At 61.0% G+C, this 24047-nt stretch overlaps 3 protein-coding genes across 3 annotated transcripts; all 3 read left to right on the top strand.

Moving 5' to 3' along the window:
* Window positions 1-1914: 1914 nt before the first annotated feature.
* On the top strand, window positions 1915-3226 carry ZNRD2 (zinc ribbon domain containing 2). The gene is made up of 4 exons (XM_047775282.1): window positions 1915-1984; window positions 2080-2231; window positions 2364-2448; window positions 2848-3226. Exons 1-4 carry the CDS (start codon window positions 1966-1968, stop codon window positions 3189-3191), a joined length of 600 nt encoding a protein of 199 aa, XP_047631238.1. The 5' UTR covers window positions 1915-1965; the 3' UTR covers window positions 3192-3226.
* On the top strand, window positions 3226-5606 carry FAM89B (family with sequence similarity 89 member B). The gene is made up of 2 exons (XM_047775283.1): window positions 3226-4365; window positions 4782-5606. The coding sequence occupies exons 1-2, from the start codon at window positions 4066-4068 to the stop codon at window positions 5058-5060; spliced, it is 579 nt and encodes a 192-aa protein (XP_047631239.1). The 5' UTR covers window positions 3226-4065; the 3' UTR covers window positions 5061-5606.
* A 1872-nt stretch (window positions 5607-7478) lies between these two features.
* Window positions 7479-23967, top strand: EHBP1L1 (EH domain binding protein 1 like 1). Its single transcript, XM_047775284.1, is given in 22 exon segments — window positions 7479-7854; window positions 10265-10322; window positions 10536-10631; window positions 10986-11039; window positions 11119-11297; window positions 11377-11519; window positions 12079-12147; window positions 12234-12396; window positions 12729-14074; window positions 14586-15220; window positions 15670-15827; window positions 15922-15970; window positions 16383-16646; window positions 16649-16927; window positions 16929-17060; window positions 21194-21263; window positions 21369-21424; window positions 21527-21650; window positions 21933-22032; window positions 23062-23135; window positions 23218-23332; window positions 23445-23967. Coding segments are annotated over 22 exon segments (4368 nt in total). The 5' UTR covers window positions 7479-7750; the 3' UTR covers window positions 23545-23967.
* Window positions 23968-24047: the final 80 nt, after the last annotated feature.

Raw genomic sequence — 24047 nt, 5'->3', positions numbered from 1 at the left:
ACGTCTGTGACTTAAACCACAGCTCACAGCAACGCCGGATCCCTGACCCACTGAGTGAGACCAGGGATTGAACCCACATCCTCATGGATACTAGTCGGATTAGTTTCCACTGCACCCGACAGGAGCTCCAACTGTGTCTTTTAAAGGAGATCACCTCGATAGAGGGTATTTCTGTCCCACTTTTATAATAGCATCTCATTTTTGCCTTGTTTTAATAGAAGGGCCAGCATAGTTTTCTAGGGCAATGGAGTTGATCACAAGAATTTGTCTAGATTTCCTTGGGTCACCTGTACCAACACTGCAAATCCCTCCTAAGACAATATGAGACCAACAAGTAATAAATGTCTCATCTATGGTTTCCTATGGGAGTTTGTCTCAAGGAAATCTTCCTAAGCGGGTCAAAGCTCCCTTATAACTCCCTTAAGGAGTTCCCGTTGTGGCGCAGCAGAAATGAATCCTACTGGGAACCATGAGGTTGTGGGTTCGATCCCTGACCTCGCTCAGTGGATTAAGGATCTGGCATTGCTGTGAGCTGTGGTGTAGGTCACAGACATGCTTGGATCTCGTGTTGCTGTGGCTCTGGCATAGGCCGGCAGCAACAGCTCCAATTGGACCCCTAGTCTGGGAACCTCCATAGGCTGCGGGTGGGGCCCTAAAAAGACAAAAGACAAACAAACAAACAAAACAAAAAACAAAAAAAAACACAAAAAACCTCCCTTAAGACTGTGAGGAGTTCCCTGGTGGTCTGGTGGGTTGATGATCCTGCATTGTCATTGCTGTGTCTCAGGTTACTACTGTGGTCTGGGTTCTATCCTTGGCCCTGGAACTTCCCCATGCTGTAGCACAGCCAGAAACAAAAAAACAAAAACAAAAACCCAAGACAAAAATCTGAAAGCATGTGCTCTCAGTCAAAGGAGATTGCCAATGAGATTGGCGGGGGTGGGGGTGGGGTGGCTAAGTCCTAGCTCCTTCCCCTTTGCCTTGGTGTACAGCCTTGAGACACTAGGGCTGCCCTCTGAGGACACTGCCTGCTCCGCCTGTCCTCTCCAAACCTATTCAGGGAGAGGACGTGTATGGAAAAAGAACAAAGAGAAAAAAAATCACCAAGGCCAATGTCCAGGGAGCACTAATAACTTGAACAGCACCCCACCCAAAGAGGGTAAGGTCACAGGCACGTGTAGCAAGCCCCTCAGCCCCACCCTACAGCATGCATCACTACTCAGCTGTGGCTGGAACCGACTGCGCACGCCCAGCACAGCCACAGCTCCAGATTTGTTTTTTCTTTTTAAGGGTCCAAACTTCAACAAAACAAAAAGTCTGCTTAGGGGCTGCCTTTGCATCATCACCAGGCCTTGGAGGGGAGTAGGGGGTAGGCCAACTGGACCACAAAAAAACTGTAGAAAGGGAGGGATCTTGAAATAGGCGGAAAGGTATAGAAAGCGAGAATGATCGCCGCCTGGCCTGCCTTGCCAGTTGAAGTGAGAAGCGCTTGAGGTCTCAAGAGGCTCCACGCGTGTGTAAGGGGCCATTTGTTATTATCAAGAGTGTCGTTATTGAGATAATGTCACTTCCCCGCTGGCCCCAGGTCCCGCCAGTGCGGAAAGAGAAACCCCGGGGGAGGTGGAGGCCAGCGGAGATTTCTCCAGCCATCCGCAGCAGGCAGGAAGGGCGACCGTACACAGCCACTTCCGGGTCCTGCGACCTAAGCGGTGGTATCACGGAGACGCCGCTCCTGAGGCCCCACCAGTCGAAAAGTTTTTTCCCGGAGCTCTCACCGAGAGCCGCGCCAGCGGGACAGGTTCCAGTCTGCGGCAGACACGCCCCACTCTGGGCATCGTGACGTCAGAGGAGCACGGTGAGCGCATTTCCGCCTTCATCCTCCGCCCAACACGAGGGGGCGGGGCCAAGAGGAGGGCGCTCTGCTTGTGCGTCACTTCCGGTAAGTCTATCGGCGACAACGGCAACATGGCTCTGAACGGCGCTGGTGAGAACTTGGGCTGCGGGGGCCGGTGGTTGCGGGGTACGGGAGGCAGTCTGCTTCAGCAAAACCCTCAACCCTTCATGCCTCTCTTCCCCCAGAAGTCGACGATTTCTCCTGGGAGCCCCCGACTGAAGCGGAGATGAAGGTGCTGCAAGCGCGGCGGGAGCGGCAGGATCGCATCTCCCGGCTCATGGGCGACTACCTGCTGCGTGGTTACCGCATGCTGGGCGAGACGTGCGCGGACTGCGGGGTGAGGAGAGACTCGGGACGTGGGATCCAGGATGGGGCCGTGGGCTAGGCCGCACGGCCCTTCCTCAAGTCTCCACTCTGGACCCCCTCGCCTGGCGTCTCACCCCTGCCCCGTGTGCTTTCTGGCTCCTAGACGATCCTCCTCCAAGACAAACAGCGGAAAATCTACTGCGTGGCTTGTCAGGAGCTCGATTCAGACGTGGATAAAGATAATCCGGGTGAGGGATCGAGTGTGGTTGGTGAAGAAGTGTGGTGATAGAGGCTCAGGAACAGTACAGTAGGCCTGGAAGATGATTGATGGGCAGGGGTAAGGTGCTTTCTCCTTTCAGCTCTAGAAAGGACCACTCGTTGAGTAAAAGCACTAAAACTTACACTGTGTGCCCAACACCATGGGAGAGTCTGAGCTTAATTAGGCATAATTCTGATGAGAGAGATGAAGCAAGGACATAAATAATTGATACAGAGAAGAAAAGGAATGAGTTGCCTTATACAGGGGCAGGGAAAACATCTGAAGAACAGAAAGAGCAGAACAGTGTAAAAGTAAAGAGTAGGGAGGTGGCTCAGGGCTGAGGCAGGCCAGGTATCCTGACCATTCCACTGGCTTTCTCCTCTTTTAGCTCTGAATGCCCAGGCTGCCCTCTCCCAAGCTCGGGAGCACCAGCTCGCCTCTGCTTCGGAGCCCCCGTTAGGCTCTCGGCCAGCCCCTCAGCCCCCAGTCCCCCGTCCAGAGCACTGTGAGGGAGCTGCAGCAGGGCTCAAGGCAGTCCAGGGGCCGCCCCCTCCTGCTGTGCCTCCAAATGCTGAAGTTGTGGCCTGCACACGGGAGGCTCTCCTGCAGAAGCTGGCCTGGGCCTCAGCTGAGCTGGGCTCTAGCACCTCCCTGGAGACGAGCATCCAGCTGTGTAGCCTTATCCGGGCTTGTGCTGAAGCCCTGCGCAGCCTGCAGCAGCTACAACCCTAAAAGACCCCTCCTGAGAAGAATCCTCTAGAAAAACAGCTGTTCCTCTTGTGTGGTTTGTTCTTTTCTTGGTTCTAAGTGTGCATGCAAGCCCCAGCTCCAGTCGTCTTTTTCCTACCTTTGGCCTCTCGTGCTGTCACAGTCTGTTCTCCTTGATGCCCTGAGAGATGAGTTGGGCTTGTTTCTGCTCAGTTTCCCAACCATAGGGATGATGGAGGAGGAAGAGGACGGTGTGATACTTTTTTTCTGAGGAGGAGGCCACAACCTCCTTAAAAGCGGAAACTAGGTGTGGCCCTCCACAGCACCCCTCCTCAGCCATCCAGGGCTCATTCTCCACCCTCAAGTGAGATCTGGGGTTCCAGTCCCCTTGGCAGCTTCTCCTTCTTTCCCTGAGCATCCTGCATCCCAATACCATCATCCTATCCCACGTCAGGCCCAGACTAGGGTATCAGGTTGCACGTGAGGGACAAAGTATGGACTCAACCCCAGTCTCCTCATCCTTGTTACCCCCTTTTAGAAAAATCCTTTTCCTTAACAGTTATAACTGGGCAGAGTGTTGGGGGTGGGTGTCAGAAAGAACCACCAAGAAACCGCACCCTCTGCTTTTGGCTTCCTCCCTCCGCGTTTTCACCCTGCTCCTCTTCTGCGACTTGGGGCAACTTGGGCCCACAAACCGTTGCCCTTTTAAGAGAGGCCCCGCCTGCACGGGGGCGGGGCGGGGGCGGAGCCGGAGGAGTCCGGGCTGGAACAAAGCAAGGCCTGCGGGCGGCGGCTGGGCTCGGCTGGCGGGGCCGCGGGTGCGGGGGGCCTGCGGGCGGCGGCCCGGGCGGAGCGTTGGAGGGAAGGAGGCGGTGTCATCCTTTGTATCGGCCCGGCCATGAATGGGTTGCCCTCGGCCGAGGCGCAGGGCGGCACGGGCTGCACCCTGGCGGGTCTCCCGCCGCTACCGCGCGGCCTCAGCGGTCTTCTCAACGCGAGCGGGGGCTCGTGGCGGGAGCTGGAACGCGTCTACAGCCAGCGCAGCCGCATCCACGATGAGCTGAGCCGCGCCGCCCGCGTCCCGGACGGGCCCCGCTATGCTGCCGGCGCCGCCAACGCGGGAAGTACCGCTGGTCCCCCCGGCCCGCGTCGTCCTGTCAACCTCGACTCGGCGCTAGCGGCGTTGCGCAAAGAGATGGTGAGTAGTTGGGCCTTGGTCAGCTGGGCCTTGGGGGGCGATGGGAGCTGCCAGCGAGCTTGAGGGGTGCCGGGGCGGGGCAGAGCGCAGAGGCAAAGCGCGGTCTGGGTCTAGAGGATCTGCAGAAGCCTGTTGGGTCAGAGGGGATACGGTAACAATAATTACAGTTACTGCTTATGGCAATAGTTACCATGTATTTTTAAGTAATTCACTGGAGTGATTTCATTCCATTCTAGACGACTGCTGTCTTTTGCAGATGAGCGTTAGTGACTTGACTAAAGATTTGAAACTTGCAGATAGCATCTGACGCCCACAAAAACCTGTGCTTCAGAAGGTGTGGGAAGATTGACTAGGACTGTGGCTTGGGCTGAGGGTGGCTCGGACCCCAACCCTAGCCCATTCTCAGTCTTTTGCAGGTGGGCCTGCGGCAGCTGGACATGTCCCTGTTATGCCAGCTGTGGGGCCTGTACGAGTCAATCCAGGACTACAAGCACCTGTGCCAAGACTTGAGCCTGTGCCAGGACCTGTCATCCTCTCTGCACTCAGACAGTTCCTACCCACCTGATGCTGGCCTATCTGATGATGACGAGCCTCCTGATGCCAGCCTGCCCCCGGACCCGCCACCCCTCACTGTGCCCCAGACGCACAATGCCCGAGACCAGTGGCTGCAGGATGCCTTCCACATCAGCCTCTGAAGAGCTAAGGGTGTGGGGGGCAGGCACCCATGCAAAAGGCTCAGAAATTCATCCTTCAGCAAGTACTCAGACTCTAGTGCCTGCTTTCCCCCATACCACCTCACCTCACAGGAGGGCAAGGCCTGGGCCCCTCAGAACTAAAACTGCCTACCCTCTCCTGTCTTGAGTTAGCTGGCACTGGGGCAGGTACCTGGGCTACAGCCTCTGCCCATGGCACTGGACCTCCTCTTCTCCCACCTGCGTGCACTTCAGCTTGGCCAACCTTCAGTTTGGCTGTGGGTCCAAAACATCTGGCACTATCCTTGACATCTCTGGGATTGGGATGAGTGCCTGGCTCCTATCTCTTCATCTTTTGCTGCCCTTGGCAGCTGCTGGCTCAGGGGCATCCCCCCCTCTGGTCCCTGGGTTCCACTGCCTTAGACAAGGGCTCCAGGACCCATTCCTGCACCCACCCATGGCCAGGAGGGCCAAAGCTCCGTGCTAGATATTTAAGTTTAGGGGCCATCCTCCTGGGCGCCTAGATAAATAAATACTCTCTCGGCATTAGTGCGTTCTGACTGTCTGGTTTTGGAGCGGAAAGATGTTTCTAGCAGGTGCTGCCCCGCGCTCTGCCGGCAGATGGCGCCCGAGACCCCCGAGTGGAAGAGGCTTGGCGGTGGCAGGGTGCGAATCCTCGCTCCCTGAGCAGAGTTGCCGAGCCTTCCAAGCTGGCCCATCCTGGACCCGCGGTTGTGTGACTGCGAGCGAGTCACTTCCCCTCTGTGGTCGGAGGCCTGGAGCCCAGCCCCCCTCCCTACTCGCTTTGGGCTTTCCTGGCCCTCCGGGAAGGAAGGAGTAGGAGCCGCCCTGCTTGAGGAGAGAAACTTTCCACCCGAGTGGGGGCGGAGTTGGGGCGGCACAGGAAATGGGTGGGCCCGGGCCGGCCAGGCCGAGGGGCCCTAGGCAAGAGAGGGGAAGGCGCCTCCTGGAAGGGCCTGGGAATGAGTAGCGACTTTTGGATGGGAAGAAAGAACTGCAGAGGCAGAGGCGGGTTAAGTACCAGTACCCAGGCCTCCCCAGAGCCAAGAGGAGCCCTGGTGGGCAGGTGGAAGCAGGCCCTCCTCTGGCTTCAGTGCATGAGACTCCCAGCGGCCCAGATAGCCTCATTCTATGCCGGCTTCCCTACCACATCACCTGGGACCTTTGGGGTTGTATGTAAATGCTTTCTCTTAGGAAACAGAACCCTGATGCTGGGCCTAGGAGCCAAACCCAGCTGTCAGGTCCCCCCGGAAGAAGCCTGCTTATTTGCCTTCACACACACACACACACACCACCCCACAACTTACTGAAAGCAAGAGAAAAGAACCTCAGGTTGCTCAGTGAGGCTTACCAGCTGCTAGTCCCCACGCCTGCTGCACAGTCACTTGTCTCCTGGACACAGTCAGCTGGCCCTTCTGGCAGAGCAGACTTCCTGCTGAAACCTAGTATTGATCAAGAACCAGGTTTCTGTCCATTCACGAACCTCGCAGAACATTCGCACTGGCATAGGGAACAGGCTGGTGTTAGATCCCTGTGGCAGATCTAACTCTGGGCCAGACACCTGCCACGGCTCATTACCCTACAGGCAGCTGCGCAGGTGATAAGGGCTCTAATCTAGGTGTGAACAGAGCGGTTAATGCCCCAGGGGAGGGAGGGTAAACACACACTCTTTCCGACAGCGATAACGGATTTCGTTTAATAAGACCTGGCAACATCAGTTGGGCTCCACACAAAATGCTTCCCAAGGTTTGGTTCTCAATGATGTGAAGTGAGAAACTATAATTATCCCTGTTGAACAGAGGTAAAAACTGAGGCCCCGGGTGCTCGTCCTTTGCCCAAGGTCACACACTTGGAAGTCAGCCGCGTGCGGACGGTGGGACACCTTCCCACTTGACAGCTGAAGAGGCAGGTCCTGAGCCTGGCCAGTGGGTGCTGCCCACAGGTAGGGCGCCCGGGCCGGCCCCTGCCTCTGCTCCTTCCTGCTCCGGTTAAGACGCGGTGGCAGCAGGAGCCGGCCTCCCCAGCGCTGAGGCCAGTGGGCTCTGGCCCGGCCCACTGGCACCCTTCAAGTCTCTTCTCCTTTCTGGGTCTCTTTCCCCGGCCTGCGAAACCGGGCCACCAATGAGCACCTCGCCGCGCTGCGGGCAGGAAGGGAGGCGGCCGGGGCAGCGCTGGCGAGGGCGGCACCGGTTGCGGGTGGCCTCCTGCCCCGGCCCGCGCGCGCCTCCACACCTCGTCGGCGCGCGGGCCGGAGGCGCTGCGGTCCAGGCCGCCCCTTCGCGCCCCCCCCCCCGCCACGCGCCGCCCCCACGCGCCCGCCGCGCGAGGCCCCGGAAGCCGGGCCGCCCCGCCCCCCGCGCCCGCCCCCCCCGGAGCCCCGCCCGCCTGGCCTTCCGACGGGGGTGCGGCTCCAGGAAACGGCGCGCTCGCCGCTCTGCGCTCCAGCGACCCGACGCGCCCCAGACGACCCCGCTGACGCAGCCAGACCCCCCGGCGGGCACCGGCGGCGGCAGGGAGAGCGGCCCCCGGCCCGCGCCTCCGATCCGTCCCCACAGACGGGGCGGGCGGCGCCGACGGGAGCCCGGGAGGCCATGGGGACCTGGGCCGGGCCAGCGGTCGCGGGCCGGCGGGAGCCCGGGGTCTGAGGAGCGGGCGGCGGGGGCGGCGGGGCCATGACCTCCGTGTGGAAGCGCTTGCAGCGCGTGGGCAAGCGGGCCGCCAAGTTCCAGTTTGTGGCCTGTTACCACGAGCTGGTGGTGGAGTGCACCAAGAAATGGTGAGTGGGAGGGAGGCCTGGGGGACCCCCCAGTCCGCCAGGGACCCCATCCGCCTCTCGGAGAACCCTGCCCCCAGCCCAGGGGCCAGAGAGGCCCCCGACCCCCAGCCTGGGCCCTGGTGCCCCAGCACTGAGCGGTGCCCTTGCAGCCTCCGGCTCCCCAGTGTTGGGGGGTGTGGGCAGCCTTGGGAGTGGAGGCCTGAGAACCTGTCTGCGCCCACACTTCCCTCAGCCGCGCTCACGGCTGGGGGAAGGGAGGCCTCACGTTTTCGGCCAGAGGGATGGTTCAGGGTGGCATCCGACAAGGGAGTAAGTTTTGAGGCCTGCGGGTGGAGGGGCCGGGACAGAAAACTCCAGGGACCTTAGACCAGCTCAGGACGAGGATGTCGCCCCCTCTCCCCCTGCCCATTTGTTGAACCAGAGGAACCACCCGCCCCTGGAGCCACAGTGGGCGCTGGGAGGCTGGCTCTGTCTCCACAATATCCTTAAAAGGGGAAACTGAGCGCTGGGAAGGATGGGGAGGGAGGAAGGCGGGGAGCAGCTTAAAGGGGCCTGAGGGCCTGGGAGGTTGTGGGTCGGGGAGCAGAGAGCCTGGGGAAGGCCAGGTGGTGGGGTGAGGGGAGATATGCGAGGGGCAGCAGGACCTTCCCGGGCTGCCACGGGGCCCAGGGGCATCTCCCATGCCCCCACCCGCAGCTGCCCAGGCCCCTGCGTCACACCCTAAATATACGTGCTTGCTGGTGTCAGCTTCCCTTGGCTGGATTAGGGCACAGCTGTGGGGGCCTCACCCGCGCAGGGCCAAGCGGGGCTAAATTTAGGCTCCCAAGAGGAAGGACAGGAAGGGACCAGGGGGTCTAAGGGGAGGGGAGGGAGCAGGAGGCCTGAGGTCCCTTGGGCAGCTGTCACATCCCTGGTCTTGACTAGGCCTGAGGGTGGTTCATACCATTCGGCAAGGCCTAGAAAGGAGAGAGGCCGGCTGGAATAACATGGCATAGGGCTGGGATTTGAACTCTGGCCGATGGCTTCTGCCCTGTGCCCCAGCATTCTTGATGAGGCCAGGGGGACCCTGGGCATGGTCCTGGAGAGCCGGCTGAGGGTTTGGGCAGTGTCAGCGTGTCTGAGTCAGAGGGGATGGGCAGAACCTCCTGGGCTTTTTTGCCGGCAGCCCAGGCTAGGAAACTGCCCTGGCTCAGGTCGCAGCTCCCCAGGAGGGTGTGCCCAGCCTGAGTCAGGCTGCCCAGCCAGGCCCCGCCCACCCTCGGCTCCCACTCTCTGCTTCCCCTTTCTGGGAAGCCCCCTGGCTGCCCTTACTCAGACGTCGCCTGCACTTTGGGGGCCAAGAGGGGCACTTGGCTCCAGGCTGGAGGGCTCTAGGCTCAGCCGTGTGCCCTCCCCTGGCCCCTGACCCCTCTGGGTCTCGCATCCTCAGGGATTGACAGGAGAGTCATTTATCTCAGCTCAGCCTCCAGAGGGGCAGTGAGCAGGGTGAACCTGAGTGTGCTGGCGTGGGACTGGATACAGGCAAGGAGGGCTCTTGTGTAGCCATTGGCTTGACAATCCCACAACCACCCCCAGCCTCCTAGGCAGCAGCCAGCCCCGCTAACCCAAAGGGACCCTCTCCCTTCCAGGCCCAGCCGCGTGTCTGGAACTCGGCCCTGCATACGCGACTCTCTCCCCTTGCTTTGTCTCTGTCTCCCCACGTCTCTTTGCCTCTCTTCTGAGTCTGGCCTTGGCATTGATGTTCAGCTTAGATGTCACCTTCCGGAAGTCTTGCCTGGTGCCCCCTGTGGGAACCAGGAGCCCTGCAAAGCAAAAGGCTGGGCTGGAAGATCCTGGCAGGGTATCTAATGACAAGGTGACCCTATGCCTCTTTGACTACTTTCTAGCCTCTGCCCCCCCACCCGGCCTTACACCTACCCTCATCTCCAGACCCTGGCACCTGCCATCCCCTCTGCCTGGAACCTTCCTTCTCCAGACCTTCACATGGCCCATTCCCTGCCCTAGAAGGATGGTGCCTCTCCTTTGCTCTGCTGTGCCCCTAGGCTGGGCTGGGGTTCTAGTAGGCAGTCTGCAGATATCTGTGAGTGAATGGACTTCTTTTACCACAACCCCCCCTTTCTGTGTCTGAGTCTGTTTCTTGCAGGGGCCTTGTTGGGCTTCTGTCTCCGTCTCTCCCTGTGCCTAGTTCCTTTTTGACCCCTGTCAACCCACGAGCCTTTGCCCTTCTGGCCCAAGCCTCACCCTGCCTCGGCAGCCCCACCCTGCTCCCTGTGGCCCCAGATAAGGGACCGTCAGGCCCTTTCTGAGGGGTGGGGGATGTGGGCAAAAGGAAGACTCTGGAAGAGATGGAGAGACTGGGTGGGCCTGACTGAATAGCCCCCTCCCCCCCTCCCCCGACCCTGCCTCCTAGGCAACCAGACAAGCTGGTGGTGGTGTGGACCCGGCGGAACCGACGCATCTGCTCCAAGGTGGGGGAGGATGCCAGCGAGGGTCCAGGTCGGGGCTGGGGCCAATGGGCGGGAGAGATAAGTGGGTGAGGGCTGATGGGGGAGTGGAGTCAGGTTCGGGTTCGGATCAGAATCCACAGAAGGAAGAGGAAGATGGGGCCAAGGCTGGAGCTAAAGGCAAGGGGTGAGGGGGGAAGTAAAGATTGGGGGGAGGACTCAGACTGCTCCTCGTAGGCCCACAGCTGGCAGCCAGGCATCCAGAACCCGTACCGGGGCACCGTGGTGTGGATGGTACCTGAGAACGTGGACATCTCTGTGACCCTATACAGGGTGAGTCTCCAGCCCTCCCGCCGAGATGGGGACAGTGATGGCAACCCCGGGGCAGCCACAGGAGACCCTTGGTGGGTCATCCTTCCAAATAGCAAAGAACAGGGAGTAAGACCAAGAGGCACCGCAGGGGGCGTACTCCGCGCGAGAGGCCCTGGAGGTCTCCCTGGAGGAGGTAGGGTAGCATTTACCAGCCCGTGAAAGAGAGCTGGGTCAGGAGAAGCTGGGGAGCATACCTGGCAGGGGGCTCAACAAGTGTGAAGGCCCCCCCAGAACACCTCCTGAGCCAGCACAGGCTCTTCTCCCTACCCTGCCCCCACAGCCGCTCCTCTACTCACCAACGCCCCCTTTTCCCAGGACCCCCACGTGGACCAGTATGAGGCCAAAGAGTGGACGTTTGTTATCGAGAACGTGAGTGGCCAGGGCGGGCAGGGGCTTGGGGTCTCGGGGATTCCGGGGCAGCACTGATACTCCTTCCCCCGGCCCCCAGGAGTCCAAGGGGCAGCGGAAGGTGCTGGCCACTGCTGAGGTGGACCTGGCCCGCCACGCGGGGCCTGTGCCTGCCCAAGTCCCGCTGCGGCTGCGGCTGAAGCCCAAGTCGGTGAAGGTGGTGCAGGCCGAGCTGAGCCTCACTCTCTCGGGGGTGCTGCTGCGGGAAGGCCGAGCCACGTGAGTGCCCAACTGCCCTTCTTGGTCCTAGTGTGTGACCTCTGGCCCCTAGCCCTCACCCCTGACCTCTGACCCCCAGGGACGATGATATGCAGAGCCTTGCAAGCCTCATGAGCATGAAACCTAGTGACGTGGGCAACTTGGATGACTTTGCCGAGAGTGATGAGGAGGAGGCTAATGGTCCAGGGGCCCCGGAGGCGCGAGCTCGTGTCTCCCAGCCAGGTGGGCTCACAGCTGTGGATGGAGATCACCCCCGCCCTGGGAGGGTGGGGGATCGCCCGGGCCAAAATCCAGTTGCTGTGTTGGGGCAGGGCCAGCTTGTGCACGCCCAGTGCCTGGAGCTCCCTATTGCCAGGCCGACCCATCTTGATTGTCCGAAATGGGCCAGTGGGCCCATGGAGGCCTGGGGCCGTAGCCTATAGGATGGGTTCCCAGGGCCTTCCCGCATCTCTGGCCCTCTCCTCACCCCGAGTGTGTGCCTGCCCTGGTCTGTTCCCGCCAGGACACAGCTCCGCCGGAAGCCGAGGGGCTGCAGTCCAGGCTTGCCCCCATCACCATCCAGCCTGGTCCCTCCTTTTTGCTTGTTAAGGCTTTTTCTGTCCTCGTCTGTCCTGTCTTTTCTCTGCGTCTGTGGGCCTGTCTCTACGGACTGTCTCTTCTCCTAGGCCAGGGCGGTGCCCTGAGGTCTCCAGGTAGGCCCAGCATTCTAGCTGGGGGAGGGGGTTGTACCTGCAGGACCCTTCCCTGAGCTGACCCTGCCCCCCCAAACCCCCACCCCCAGATACCTCTCGGGAGCTGAAGACACTTTGTGAGGAGGAGGAGGAGGGCCGAGTTCAGCCCCAGCAGGCAGGTGAGGCCCAGGCAGGGGTTGTGGGGGGACTGGACTTCCAGACAAAGGGCCCGGGGCCTCAGCACCTGCTCCCTTCCTTCCCCTAGCTGCCAGCCCTTCTAGTGTTGAGGATACCAGCCTGGCCCCTGTGAGTGCACCTGCGCCCCCAGTCAGGTCCCCCAGGGGCCAGGGGTCAGAAGCGGCTACTGTAGCCGGGGGCCAGGTGGGGCCCAAGGCCCCAAGGCCCCCCGGAACCCCGCCGGAGACGAGGTGAGTTTTGGAGCCAGCCTACCCCCATCCTGTCTATTCTTGTTTTTTTTCCTTTTCCTTTTTTTTTTTTGACCACACTCGTGGCATGTGGAAATTCCTGGGCCAGGGATCGAACCTGCACTGCAGCAGCAACCAGAGTCACAGCACTGACAATGCTGGGTCCTTAACCTGCTGAGCCACCAGGGACCTCCCCCCATCTGCTCTTAAGAAGCTGCACTCCCCTCGCCAACCCGCTCTTCCAGAGTCTCAGCAATCTGAAAGGTTGGGGGGCAGGGGCTGAGCGTGGGGAACAAAATGGGCCCCTGCAATGCACCCTCCTTCTCTCTCTCCAGGTCCTCAAGACATCCAGGCCAGGATGTGGCCCCCACCCCGGCCCCTCGGCTCCGGAGAGGCTCTGATGTCCCCTGGCCCCCAGTCCACCAAGGGGAGAAGGAGGCCCCCAAGGCCTCAGGGACTCCCTCAGCAGGAGTGGATTCTGCTGTGGAGACTCAGGCCTGGGCCAGCCCTCAGGAGGGGACAGAGGCCCAGGGAGCTGAGCTGGGCCCAGGCATTGAGGACAGAGACTCCAGCAACTCTTTGGAAGGGCAGAAACCCAAGGCTGAGGAGGGGGGTCTTGGGGACATGCCAGAAACTAGTGGGGTGGACACTGAGCATGAATCAGGAGTCAGAGAGGTGAGCAGTCCGAGGTCAGAGGTCAGAGCTGGGAAGGGTGAAGAGAGTGTAGAAATTGGTCTGGTGGCTGCTGAGCAGAAGTCAAAGGTGAGACATGTGGACACTAAGGGAGCAGAGGCTACAGGGGTGACATCAGAGGCAAGATTCAAGGCGACTCCTGAGGCTCCTCCACGAGGCTCTCAGGGGAGAACAGCAGTCAGGACCAGGGATGAGGCTCCCCAAGTCCTGGGCCCACCCCCAGCAGAGCCTGCAGGGCCTTCCAGGCACCTCGATGACCTCAAGGGGGCCAGTGCTGCTGCACGCCAGGAGAGAGAGGGTGCAGAGGTGTGGGGCAGAGCCCCTGGTGTTGGGGGGACAGGCCTGGAGGAGGGCCCCTCTGCTGGAGCAGCAAGCGCAGGGCCCCAGGTGAGCAGGTGCCAGGAGGCACCACCAGTAGCCGACCAGGGGGCAATGTCCAGGGGTCTGAGGGTCTGGGAGGTGGAAACTGGGGATTCGAGGGTCCTGGGAACAGAGGCAGGGGTGGAAGAGTCAGAATTATTGGGGACCCAGGAGACAGAGGTAGGGGGGTCAGGGTTCCCAGAGACAGAGACTGAGACAGCACAAGTGGAGATACTAGGGGCCCAGGAGTCGGAGACTGCTGACGTGGCAGAGTCTGAGGAACTAGGGAACCGGAAAACAGAGGCTGGGGGTTCAGGAGTTTTGGAGACAAAGACTTGGATGTCAGAAACTGAGCTATTAGGGCCCCAGGAGAAATCTGGGGGCTCAGCAGGACTGAAGATAGAAGCCGAGACAGTGGAGTCTGACATATTGGGGGCCCAGGGGACAGAGGTGCCAGGTTCCAGGGTGCCAGAGATAGAAGCTAGGGGTGCAGAGGCAGAGGTACTGGGGACTCAGGAGAAAGAGCTGGGGCATTCAGGGATCTCAGAGATAAAATCTGAGGTAAGAGGGACCCAGGAAACAGAGGTAGGGGGTTCTGAGGTCTTAGGGTTTGAGACTGACACAGCAGGCACTGAGACGTTGGGGACTCAGGAGACAGAGATAGGGGCTTCAGCGGGTCCCAGGGATAGAGGCAGAGACACTGGGGCCCCAGGGGATGGTAGCTGGGGCTTCAGGGGTCCCAGGGATGGAGGCTGAGGCAGCCGAAGCTGAGACAGTGGGGCCCCAGGAGATGGTAGCTGGGGGTTTGGGGGCCCCAGGGATAGAGGCTGAGACATTGGGGCCCCAGGAGATGGTGGCTGGGGGTTCAGGGGTCCCAGGGATAGAACCTGAGATATTGGGGCTCCAGGAGATGGTAGCTGGGGGTTCAGGGGTCCCAGGGATAGAACCTGAGATATTGGGGCCCCAGGAGATGGAAGCTGGGGGTTCACGGGTCCCAGGGATAGATGCTGAGATATTGGGGCTCCAGGAGATGGTAGCTGGGGGTTCGGAAGCCCCAGGGATAGAGGCTGAGGAAGCAGAAGCTGAGGCATTGGGGCCCTGGAAGATGGTAGCTGGGGGTTCAGGGGTCCCAGGAATAGAGGCTGAGACATTGGGGCCCCAGGAGATGGTAGCTGGGGGTTCGGTGGCCCCAGGGATAGAGGCTGAGGCAGAAGGGGCTCAGGAGACAGAAGTGGGAGATTCAGGGTTCTCAGGGCCAGGACTTGGAATGGCAGAGGCTGAGGGACTGGGGACTCAACAGACAGAAACTGCAGTTTTAGAGGCTGAGAAGGCAAAAGCTAGGACTTCTGGGGTCCAGGAGGCAGAGTCGGGACTCTGGGGGACCCTCAAATATGAGGGTTTAAGGGTCCCAGTCATAAAGCATAAAGTTTTAGGGTCCCAGAGAGCAGAGGCAGAGACTACATTTTTGAGGGGCCAGGAAGCAGAGGGTGGGTTTTGGGGGGTTTCAGAGGCCATGCCTGAGGTTTGGGGGGCCAAGGAGGCAGAGAGGAAGGTTCCAGGGGTTTCAGAGAACCAATCTGGTATTTTTGAGGCCCAGGAAGCAGAGGCTGGGGTCTCAGGAACCGAGAAGGGAAAAGAAGCTGAGGGAAACCTCCCAGAGGCCAGCCTGATTGAGGTGCAGGTGGCCAGTGGGGCAGGGGCTGGGGTGCCCAGCCCCTCGGGGGCCTCTTCCCCAGAGGAACCTGAAGAGGACAGGAGGCTGCCGGGCAGCCAGGTAGGGATGGGGGCCGCCGAGGGCCCAGTCTGTTGCTTCCCACTAACCTGGGCTGAGCGAACGGCGGCTCTGCATGGACCCACCTGGCCGGCTGGGGTGGGACGGGACAGGGGCTCAGCTTCAAGGAGCCCCCCACCCCCTCCTCTCTCAGGATGCCCTGGCTCCCTGACCTTGTCTTCCCTGGGCTGCATGGAGCGGGACACCCTTAAAGCTGATTTTCTGGAGATGTGGCTGCTGGTGACCTCTGATCTTGCCCGGGTGGGGAGGGGACCTTCTAAGTGACCTTGATAGCTAACCCTGGAGCTGGAAACCCTTTTGCCTGACCTTCAGGTCCTGGTTAGTGGTCTGTAATGACTCCTGCAAACCCAGAGCTGGAGGTGTTTGTGCCTAAGGGGCAGAGGCCGCAGATCTCATGTCCACATTCCCTAAGCTCATCCCTGTGTCCCCAGGCACCACCTGCCCAGGTCAGCTTCAGCCAGTCCCTGCTGGAGTGGTGCCAGGAAGTCACTGCCGGCTACCGTGGTGTTCGAATCACCAACTTCACTACATCCTGGCGCAATGGCTTGGCCTTCTGCGCCATCCTGCACCGATTCTACCCAGACAAGATGTGAGCTGCCAGAGGGGGTGGGAATGGGGGGGGGGTGGCTACCAAGAGGGAAGGCCTGTGTGGATCCAGCCTCTGACCTGTGCTCTCTCTGCAGCGACTTTGCCTCCCTTGATCCACTAAACGTGAAACAGAACAACAAGCAGGTGAGATGGGGGAGGGAGCGGTACCTGGAGGGAAAGGAGGCCTAGAGTCAGGCCTGAGTGGGAGATTTCAGGTCGTGGGTCTGTGTGTCGGAGAGGAATCTGTGGGCTTCAGAGCCCCAGCCGTGGCTTTTGGGAGTTCTGCCACTTATTACCCTTTGGGTCTTTAAATCGCTTTAGCATTTTTTAAAAAGCATATTTCCACCAGATGGTTTTTCCAGTTGCTGGGTAACACGCGAGGGAGGGCCCTGTTGCTAGATTTCCCCCAACACGAGGGTGAAGGCGCTGTTGGCAAACCCTGGCACGCCAGTCGCGGGGACCTCCTCCTCGGTGGTCCCGGGCGAGGCGGGGCTGTGGCGTCGCTGGGTAACGCCCGCCACCGCCGCCGCCGCTGAGCCGAACGCACCGTTCCTAGGCCTTCGATGGCTTCGCGGCCCTCGGCGTGTCGCGGCTGCTGGAGCCCGCGGACATGGTGCTGCTGGCGGTGCCGGACAAGCTCATCGTCATGACGTACCTGTGCCAGATCCGCGCCTTCTGCACGGGGCAGGAGCTGCAGCTGGTGCAGCTGGAGAGCGAGGCTGGGGGGGGACGCGCCCGGCACCTCCTACGAGTGGCCAGCGCCCAGCCGAGCCCGCCCGACGAGCTGGATACGGCGGGCGATCCCTGGCGCAGACGGAGCTGCGACGAGGCACAGGGCCTGAAGGCTGCCACCAGGAGCTCCAGGAGGCCGCGACCCGCGCGGACCGGGCGGCCCCGGAGGCGGCCTCCAAGGACCGTGGGGCCGAGGCTGCCCAGGAGGCGCGCTCCGCGGAGGCCCCCGCCGACGGCCCCGGAGCCCGGGCGTCCGAGCCCCCGGCAGAGGGGCTGGTGAACGGAGTTGGGGCGCCGGGCGCCGCGGGCGGCGTCAGGCTGCGGCGGTCGTCGGTCAACGCGGAGGCCGGGCCGGTGCCCCCGCCCCGCGGCGCACGGCTCCTTCTCCCACGTGCGCGACGCTGACCTGCTGAAGAAGAGGCGCTCGCGGCTGCGGAACAGCAGCTCCTTCTCGGTGGACGAGACGGACTCGGGAGCAGGAGGAGCGGCCGGAGCGGCAGCGGTGAGTGCCCTCCGCTGCGTAGGGGTCAGGGGAGCCGGCGGAGCAGGGGCAGGTCCCCAGGCATCCTCCCCACCCCCCCACCCCCGCGCCAGGGCTGGTAGAGAGCGGGGCGGCGGACCCCTGGGGGATTCGGTGCTCCTCCTCAGGGGCGCCGGTGTGCCCAGACCCACCAGCGCCGGGGATCGAACCTGCGCCAATGCAATGACCCAAAGCCGCTGCAGTGACAGCGCTGCTGGATCCTTACTTAACCTGCTGCGCCACAGGAGATTCTTTTAGGGCTTTTTAACACTTGATACCCAGTTAGGGGAATCACAGGCTGGAATAGGAAGTTCCCAGAAGGCACTGTGTAGACAGTCTTGGAGGCAGGGCTCTTTTGCCCTGTAGAGCGGGTTGGGGCATTTCTTTCCCTGCAGGTGGCCCAGACGCCACCACTTCCCTGTCAGCTGGGAGCAGGGTTTCTATACTCCAGGGAGCTCCCTAGGGTCTCCCAACCCCCAAGAGTCTCTGACTTGGACCTTTAACTCCAGATGCTGGAGACCAGTTTCCTCTCTTCCCTGATAATGGAAAGTTGGAGATGGGAAACCCTGCTGGGTGCCCATGTACCCCTGTCCCTTGCAGGTGTCAGGTCAGTCTCCTAGGTGTCTCATGGTTACTGCACCGAAGGGGAGATGGTCCCAGAATGGGCAGGGGTTTACTCAAGGACTCGCAGCCACTGAAGTCCAGCCGTGGGCTTTCCAGCTGCACCGTCCTAGACAGCAGGCAGTCTGTTAGGCTGCTCCAGGCCTTCAGCAGCTCTGGGATGGCCCTGAGTTCTAAGGAAAGGAAGGAATAAACTGGTAAAGGCTTTTGGAGGAAGCAGCCATTTGCTCCAGGCCAATAAGATGGGCAGCTTTTCCCAGGTGAAGAATCAGAGCGGGTGGTTCTCAAGAGGGGGGCCTCACAAGCAAAACCATGGCAGCAGGACAGCTCAGGTCTCCGTTAGGGAGACTGTCATCTCTGTTAGAGAGACCCTTAGGTGAGCCCGTCATCTCCCTTAAGGGCCGCAGGCGGTGGTGAGGCTGGCCTGGCGAGCAGGAGCCTGCAGTGCAGGGTTGGAGGCACAGCCCTAAGCCCATGAGTGAGGAGGCCATCAGAGGCACCCACAGAGGCCGTGATAGACAGCTGTCCTCAACCTGTCTTTTGGCCTCCGGCCAAAGCCCCCTTAATGTGTGTCAAGAGCTCTTTACAGTTTAAAAGGGGAGACTCTGTCCTTCTGGGCCCAGGTCCCAGCATCTGGTCCTTCCAAGCCAGGCCCTTCCTCCAGCCGTTGTCCCACAGAAGCTATTTGACGCGTGGGGCTGGAGGGGGCTCCCCTTCACCCCCCCGTCCCCCATCCTTAGGTGAGCCGTGGGAGGAGGCAGGGGCCGCCCCTGGCCGTGGGGGCTCCCAGAGTCCTGGCTAGAATGACGTCGGCATCTGGAAGCCGGCGAGAGGCTGAAGCAGTGCCATGAGAAGGCAGGGTGCCTCTGGTGCAGCTCAGCAGGGCTTCCTGGAGGAGCGGCCCGCGTGAGGGGGTAGAAAGGGGAATTTGGCGCAGACAGGAGGAGGCGTTGGAATTCCCATCGGGGCTGGTGTAAGTAAGCTTAGTTGCTGCTGAGTTTCGGGTTTCTCCACTCTCCTGCCTCTGCCACCATGTTGAGCAATCACTGTGTGCCTGCCCTGCCCCCTCCGCAACCCCTCACCAACTTGTTCAGTGCCCCTTCTGGGGAGCGGTTACCCCATTTTGCACATGGGAGGGTTGAGGCTAAGGGAGATGAGGAAAGAGATAAAGGGAGTTGATTGAGTTGATAGAGGAACCCTGGTTCTGAGACGGAACTCTTTTTTTTTTTCCTTTTTTTTTTTCTTTTTAAAAAATCTTTTTAGGGCTGCACCTGTGGCATATGGAGCTTCCCAGGCCAGGGGGTCGAATTGGAGCTGCAGCTGCTGGCCTACACCACAGCCACAGCACCACGGGGTCCAAGCGGCATCTGCAACTTACACCACACAGCTCACGGCAACGCTAGATGCTTAACCCACTGAGCAAGGCCGGGGATCGAACCTGCGTCCTCGTGGATGCTAGTCGCATTCGTCCTGAGACTGAACTCAGGACCCTCTACTGGGCCCAGGACTATTAACTGGCTGCGTGACCCCAGACAAGCCACTTGCTCTCTGTACTCTTTTCCTGAGGAGGAGAAGCAAAGACATGAAAGTTTGTCAAGTGGCATTGAGACACCCCTGCAGGGCGCTATCAAAAAAGGAACTGGGAGTTCCTGTTGTGGCTCAGTGGTAATGAACCCGGCTAGTATCCGTGAGGGCGTGGGTTTGATCCCCGGCCTCCCTCAGTGGGTTAAGGATCCAGCGTGGCTGTGGCTGTGGCGTAGGCTGGCAGCTACAGCTCCGAATCGACCCCTAGCCTGGGAACTTCCAGATGCCGCAAGTGCAGCCCTGAAAAAGACAAAAGCGGGGGTGACTGTGTTTTTCCCCAGATGCCTTCTGGAGCCCGGCAACCCCCAGATTACCCAGGCCTGGGATTCCTCCCCATCATACATTCAAGGGCACAGACAGGCCCAGTGGCCGTGACTGGCCCAGAGGCAAATAGCAAATTGGTGGCCGAGCTTGGGAAGTCACCTTTGGATTAGACAGGCCTAGGCCAGGTCCTGTGTGAGTGTCACCTCTGAGTCTCTGTCTCCTCGTCTGTAAAGCAGGGACAGTGATCATCCCCGCCTCACGGTGTTCTTGGGCGAGCTGATGAGTCAGTTCGTGCACAGCGCCTACACGCGAACAAATGCTTAAGGCGTCTTAGCCACGACTTTGAACCAGAGTGTGTCTTCTGGACCCCAGCCTGTGTGCAGCCGCTGCCTCTGCTGGGGGAGGCGTGGATGACCAACAGCCGTGACAGGCTGGGGGTAGGGCGGGAGCTGGGACGCGAGAGGCCCTGGGGGCCACGGTGGGCGAGGATCTGCCCAGCCTGGGAATTGGGGAGGCTTCAGGAGGCATGAAAGCCAGGGACGGAGGAAGAAGGCCGTGTGAAGGGGCCTCTGGAGGAGGCGGGGCAGAGCTGGGTCACAAAGGTCGCGCTGGTGTCCAGCAGCCCAAGACAGAGGCCAAGGAAACAGGCTGAGGAAACAGTTTGGAGAAGTGAAAGTCCCATCACTGTGGCCAGAGGGTGGCATCTGGGTGGGGTTCCGGGCAGTGGGAGTTGAGGCTGGAGCTGCCAGCAGGCCTTGGCCATGAGGCTGGGGGCCGAGGGCCGGGTGTGGGAGACTGACTCTGTTTAGAAAGACTTCTTGGTTGTGGCTGGAGGGTAAAGTCGGCAGGCAGGGAAAGAGGGGGTGACTAGTGAAGAGGCTGCCACTGGCCCAGGCCAGAGCGACTGTCACCCGAGGCAGGGATGTCCAGGGCTGCCTCTTGGCGAGGTACACCGTGGGGTGGACGGTGGGGGGGGGGGGCTCAAAGCTTTCTCCCCACCTCATGACCTAGAAAGGTGGCCAGAGCAGTAGCCACCAAAGGGGCTCGGCTATCAGCTGAGATCCAAGTTGGGGGCCTCCAGGGCTGATAGCCCCTGCGGGTTGCCAGGGGCAGGGCACATGAGAGGCTGTAATGGATGGGTCCAGCCGCCTGTTCGGTTCTGAGTGTTATGTGAAAAGCACAGCGTTCTCTAGGTGTGGGATTGACAAGGTGGGACAGTGTCCCATTTTGGCCAGGACATGGAGGCACTGCCTCGTCACGGCCACATCCAGGTCAGCTCCCTGGCCTGTGGGAGTGCCGTGGGGGAGGGGGCGGGAGGAGGAAGGAAAGGTCCCAGCCTTTCACCCCAGACTCTCACAAAGGCCCCGTGAGGCCCCAGGAATGAGGACTGCGAGGCTCAACGAGTGGGAGTGGACCAGCCCAGGACCACAGCGCCAGGAGCCGCGGAGGCCAGAGCCTTGCGGGAGGAGGCGCTTTGCCCAGGGGGTAGGGGTGGAGTTCTGAGCACCCGGGCTGGAGCAGCCGCTGGGGCTGCAGGCAGGGCCTGGAACTGAGGCCCCTTCCTCCCACGTGAGTGAGGCTCTGGCTGGCCCCAGGGCAGACCTTGGGGAGCCCCTCCAAGCCCTCACTGGCCTCTTCCTCCGCAGGAAGGTGTGAGCCCTGACCCCAGCCCTGCCCCTGGCCCTGCCCCCGCCACAGCCCCACAGCAGCCCCCTGGTGAGTAGTTTCGAAGGGGTGGTGACTGTCACAGTTCCTGAGCTGGGGACCTTCCAGGCGGGCGCAGGGGTCGGCTGAGCACCTTAGCCTGGTCTCTGTCTGCAGGTGGGACTCCCGCTGCGGAGGAACCACCCCCAAGCCCGGGGGAGGAGGCTGGGCTGGTAAGGAGGGCTGAGGTGGGAGGAGCCACTGGGTGGGTGGGCCTCCTAGACGGGGCCTGGGCTGAGCCCACCCTGTCCTCTGCCCCCACTCCTTCCACCCAGCAACGTTTCCAGGACACAAGCCAGTACGTGTGCGCAGAGCTGCAGGCCCTGGAACAGGAACAGAGGCAGATAGATGGACGAGCGGCCGAGGTGGAGACGCAGCTGAGGAGCCTCATGGAGTCAGGTGGGGCCACGGTCGGGACTCCACGCCCCAACACACGCCCCCAGACCTGGCCCACCCTGCAGCGCTTTCTGGGCCTGAGCGGAGTTGGGAGGAGACAAGGCTGGGGCGATCACCCCCATTTACAGCCAGGCACAGTGAGGCCCTGAGCGAGGGAAGCAGCCTGCTGGAGGCCCACAGCTCTGGCTTCTGGGATGTTGCAAGGGAACAAGCCCCCTCCCCCCCATCCCCAGCTGCCCTGCTCTAGACGGTGGCAGGCCTGGCGACTGTCCTGGCCCAATTCAGGTGCCAACCGGCTGCAGGAGGAGGTGCTGATCCAGGAGTGGTTCACACTGGTCAACAAGAAGAACGCGCTCATCCGGAGGCAGGACCAGCTGCAGCTGCTGTGAGTGCTGGTCCCTCCGGGTTCAGGCCCCACCCCTGCCCACCCAGGGCCGGCAGAGCGGATGGAATCTTAACTGCTTTGACTGGAACTGTTTACTGCTTCCTTCTTTCTACAAAGTATTTGGTTTGGTTTTGGGGGCTTTTTTTTTTTTTTTTTTTTAAAGAAATTGCTCAACCGTCTTATTTTTTTGTTCCCCTAATTTCCTGTAAAAAATACATACTTCTTAAATTGGTACTATTTTTATGAAGGAGACAACCAAGCCCCAAAGAAAAATGTGCCAGGTCATTGCTGAGTGCCCCAGTGTGACCCCTCTCCTTTAGAGTAAGGGATGCTGAGGCCTGGGGACAGCAGAGTTGGTTTCCCAAGTGAGGTCAATTCAAAAAACAATTTTTTTTTTTTGTCTTTTTAGGGCCACGCCCGCACCATATGGAGGTTCCCAGGCAAGGGGTTGAATCAGAGCTGCAGCAGTGGGCCTACACCGCAGCCACAGCAACGCCAGCTCTGAGCCACGTCTGCGACGTATATACCACAGCTCACGGCAACGCCGGATCCTGAACCCACTGAGCGAGGCCAGGGATCAAACCCTCATCCTTATGGATCTTAGTCGGGTTTGTTAACCGCTGAGCCAAGAAGGGAGCTCCCTCAAGAGCAGTTCTGAGCCGTCGCTGCCTTTATAGTCCTGCACGGCAAAGGTGCTTTTGCTTTCCATTTGCATTTTGGGTCATTTTTTGCAGAATAATTTTAGTCTAATACTTGTTGTTTATGAGCAATATCCATCCAAGTAATCCTTCTGAGTTTCTTATTTTTTAAAAAGGGGGTGGGCCGCGGGGAGGTGTATATATACACCCCGCGGGTGGGGAAGAGTTGAAGAGATGATTCCCAGCTGGAACTGGTGTGTAGCTGCGCCCTCAGTCCAGGCCCCTGTGGGAACTGGCCGTGAGGTGGGCTGGGGCCCGGGGAGTGGAGTGGTCAGACCCCTGGGCACTCCCTCCCCTTCCTCTTTCCCTGACCTGGCACCCCACCCCCCAGCATCGAAGAGCAGGACTTGGAGCGGAGGTTCGAGCTGCTGAGCCGGGAGCTACGGGCCATGCTGGCCATTGAAGGTGTGCGTTGGGCCGCAGGGACTGGGGACCAGGACGGGGCGGGGGCTGGCGTCCCCTGACCCTCAGCCTCCTCTGCCCCCAGACTGGCTGAAAACGGCCGCGCAGCAGCACCGGGAGCAGCTCCTGCTGGAGGAGCTGGTGTCGCTGGTGAACCAGCGCGACGAGCTGGTCCGAAACCTGGACCAGAAGGAGCGGATGTGAGTGGGGCCGGGGTGCGCTGGGAGCTGGGAGCGCTGCACGCGGAGACCCGCTCGGTCTGGACCTCGGGGGCGGCGACGCTCGGCCTGACTTGACCCGGTTCCTTCGCAGCGCCCTGGAGGAGGACGAGCGCCTGGAACGCGGCCTGGAGCAGCGGCGCCGCAAGCTGAGTCGGCAGCTGAGCCGGCGCGAACGCTGCGTGCTGAGCTGAGGCCGCGCGGACCCACCCGTCCTCGCCCCTCCGGGCCCGTCCGGACCGCAGCGCCCGTCGGCCCGCGGCCGCGCCGGGTCGCCGCCTCGGGCCTGCGCGCGCGCGAGGACGGGACCCGCCGATGCCGCGCGCGGCCAGTAGGGGCCGCCGTCACCCTTTGCCGGGAGGGGAAGCGCGGCCCTTCCGGCCCCGACGGACGCGAGCGGCGGGGCGTCCGCGCCGTCCGGGCCGTATTTATTCGACCGCGTGAGTGTGTGTGCGTGTGTTCGCGGTGGGCTGGGGGAGGCCGGGCGCGCGCCCCGGAGGCCCTTCCCGAGGGCCGGGTCCGGCCGGCCACCCCCGTGGGAGAGGGATGGCTCGCGAACTGCCACGCCCCGCTCTCGCTTCTGGTTCCTCGCGAGCAATAAAGTTAGAAAAGGCCAAGCCAGCGCCTCGAGCTTTCCTAGGACGACTGAGGTTTTCAATAGACGGAAGGGGTGGGGCCTTGGCTCATATGTTGTCTG

Source organism: Phacochoerus africanus, chromosome 4, assembly GCF_016906955.1.
Source record: "Phacochoerus africanus isolate WHEZ1 chromosome 4, ROS_Pafr_v1, whole genome shotgun sequence".
Classification (NCBI taxonomy): Eukaryota; Metazoa; Chordata; class Mammalia; order Artiodactyla; family Suidae; genus Phacochoerus; species Phacochoerus africanus.
Note: the sequence above shows the minus strand (reverse complement) of the source record. Positions and strands in the feature narration are given on the sequence as shown.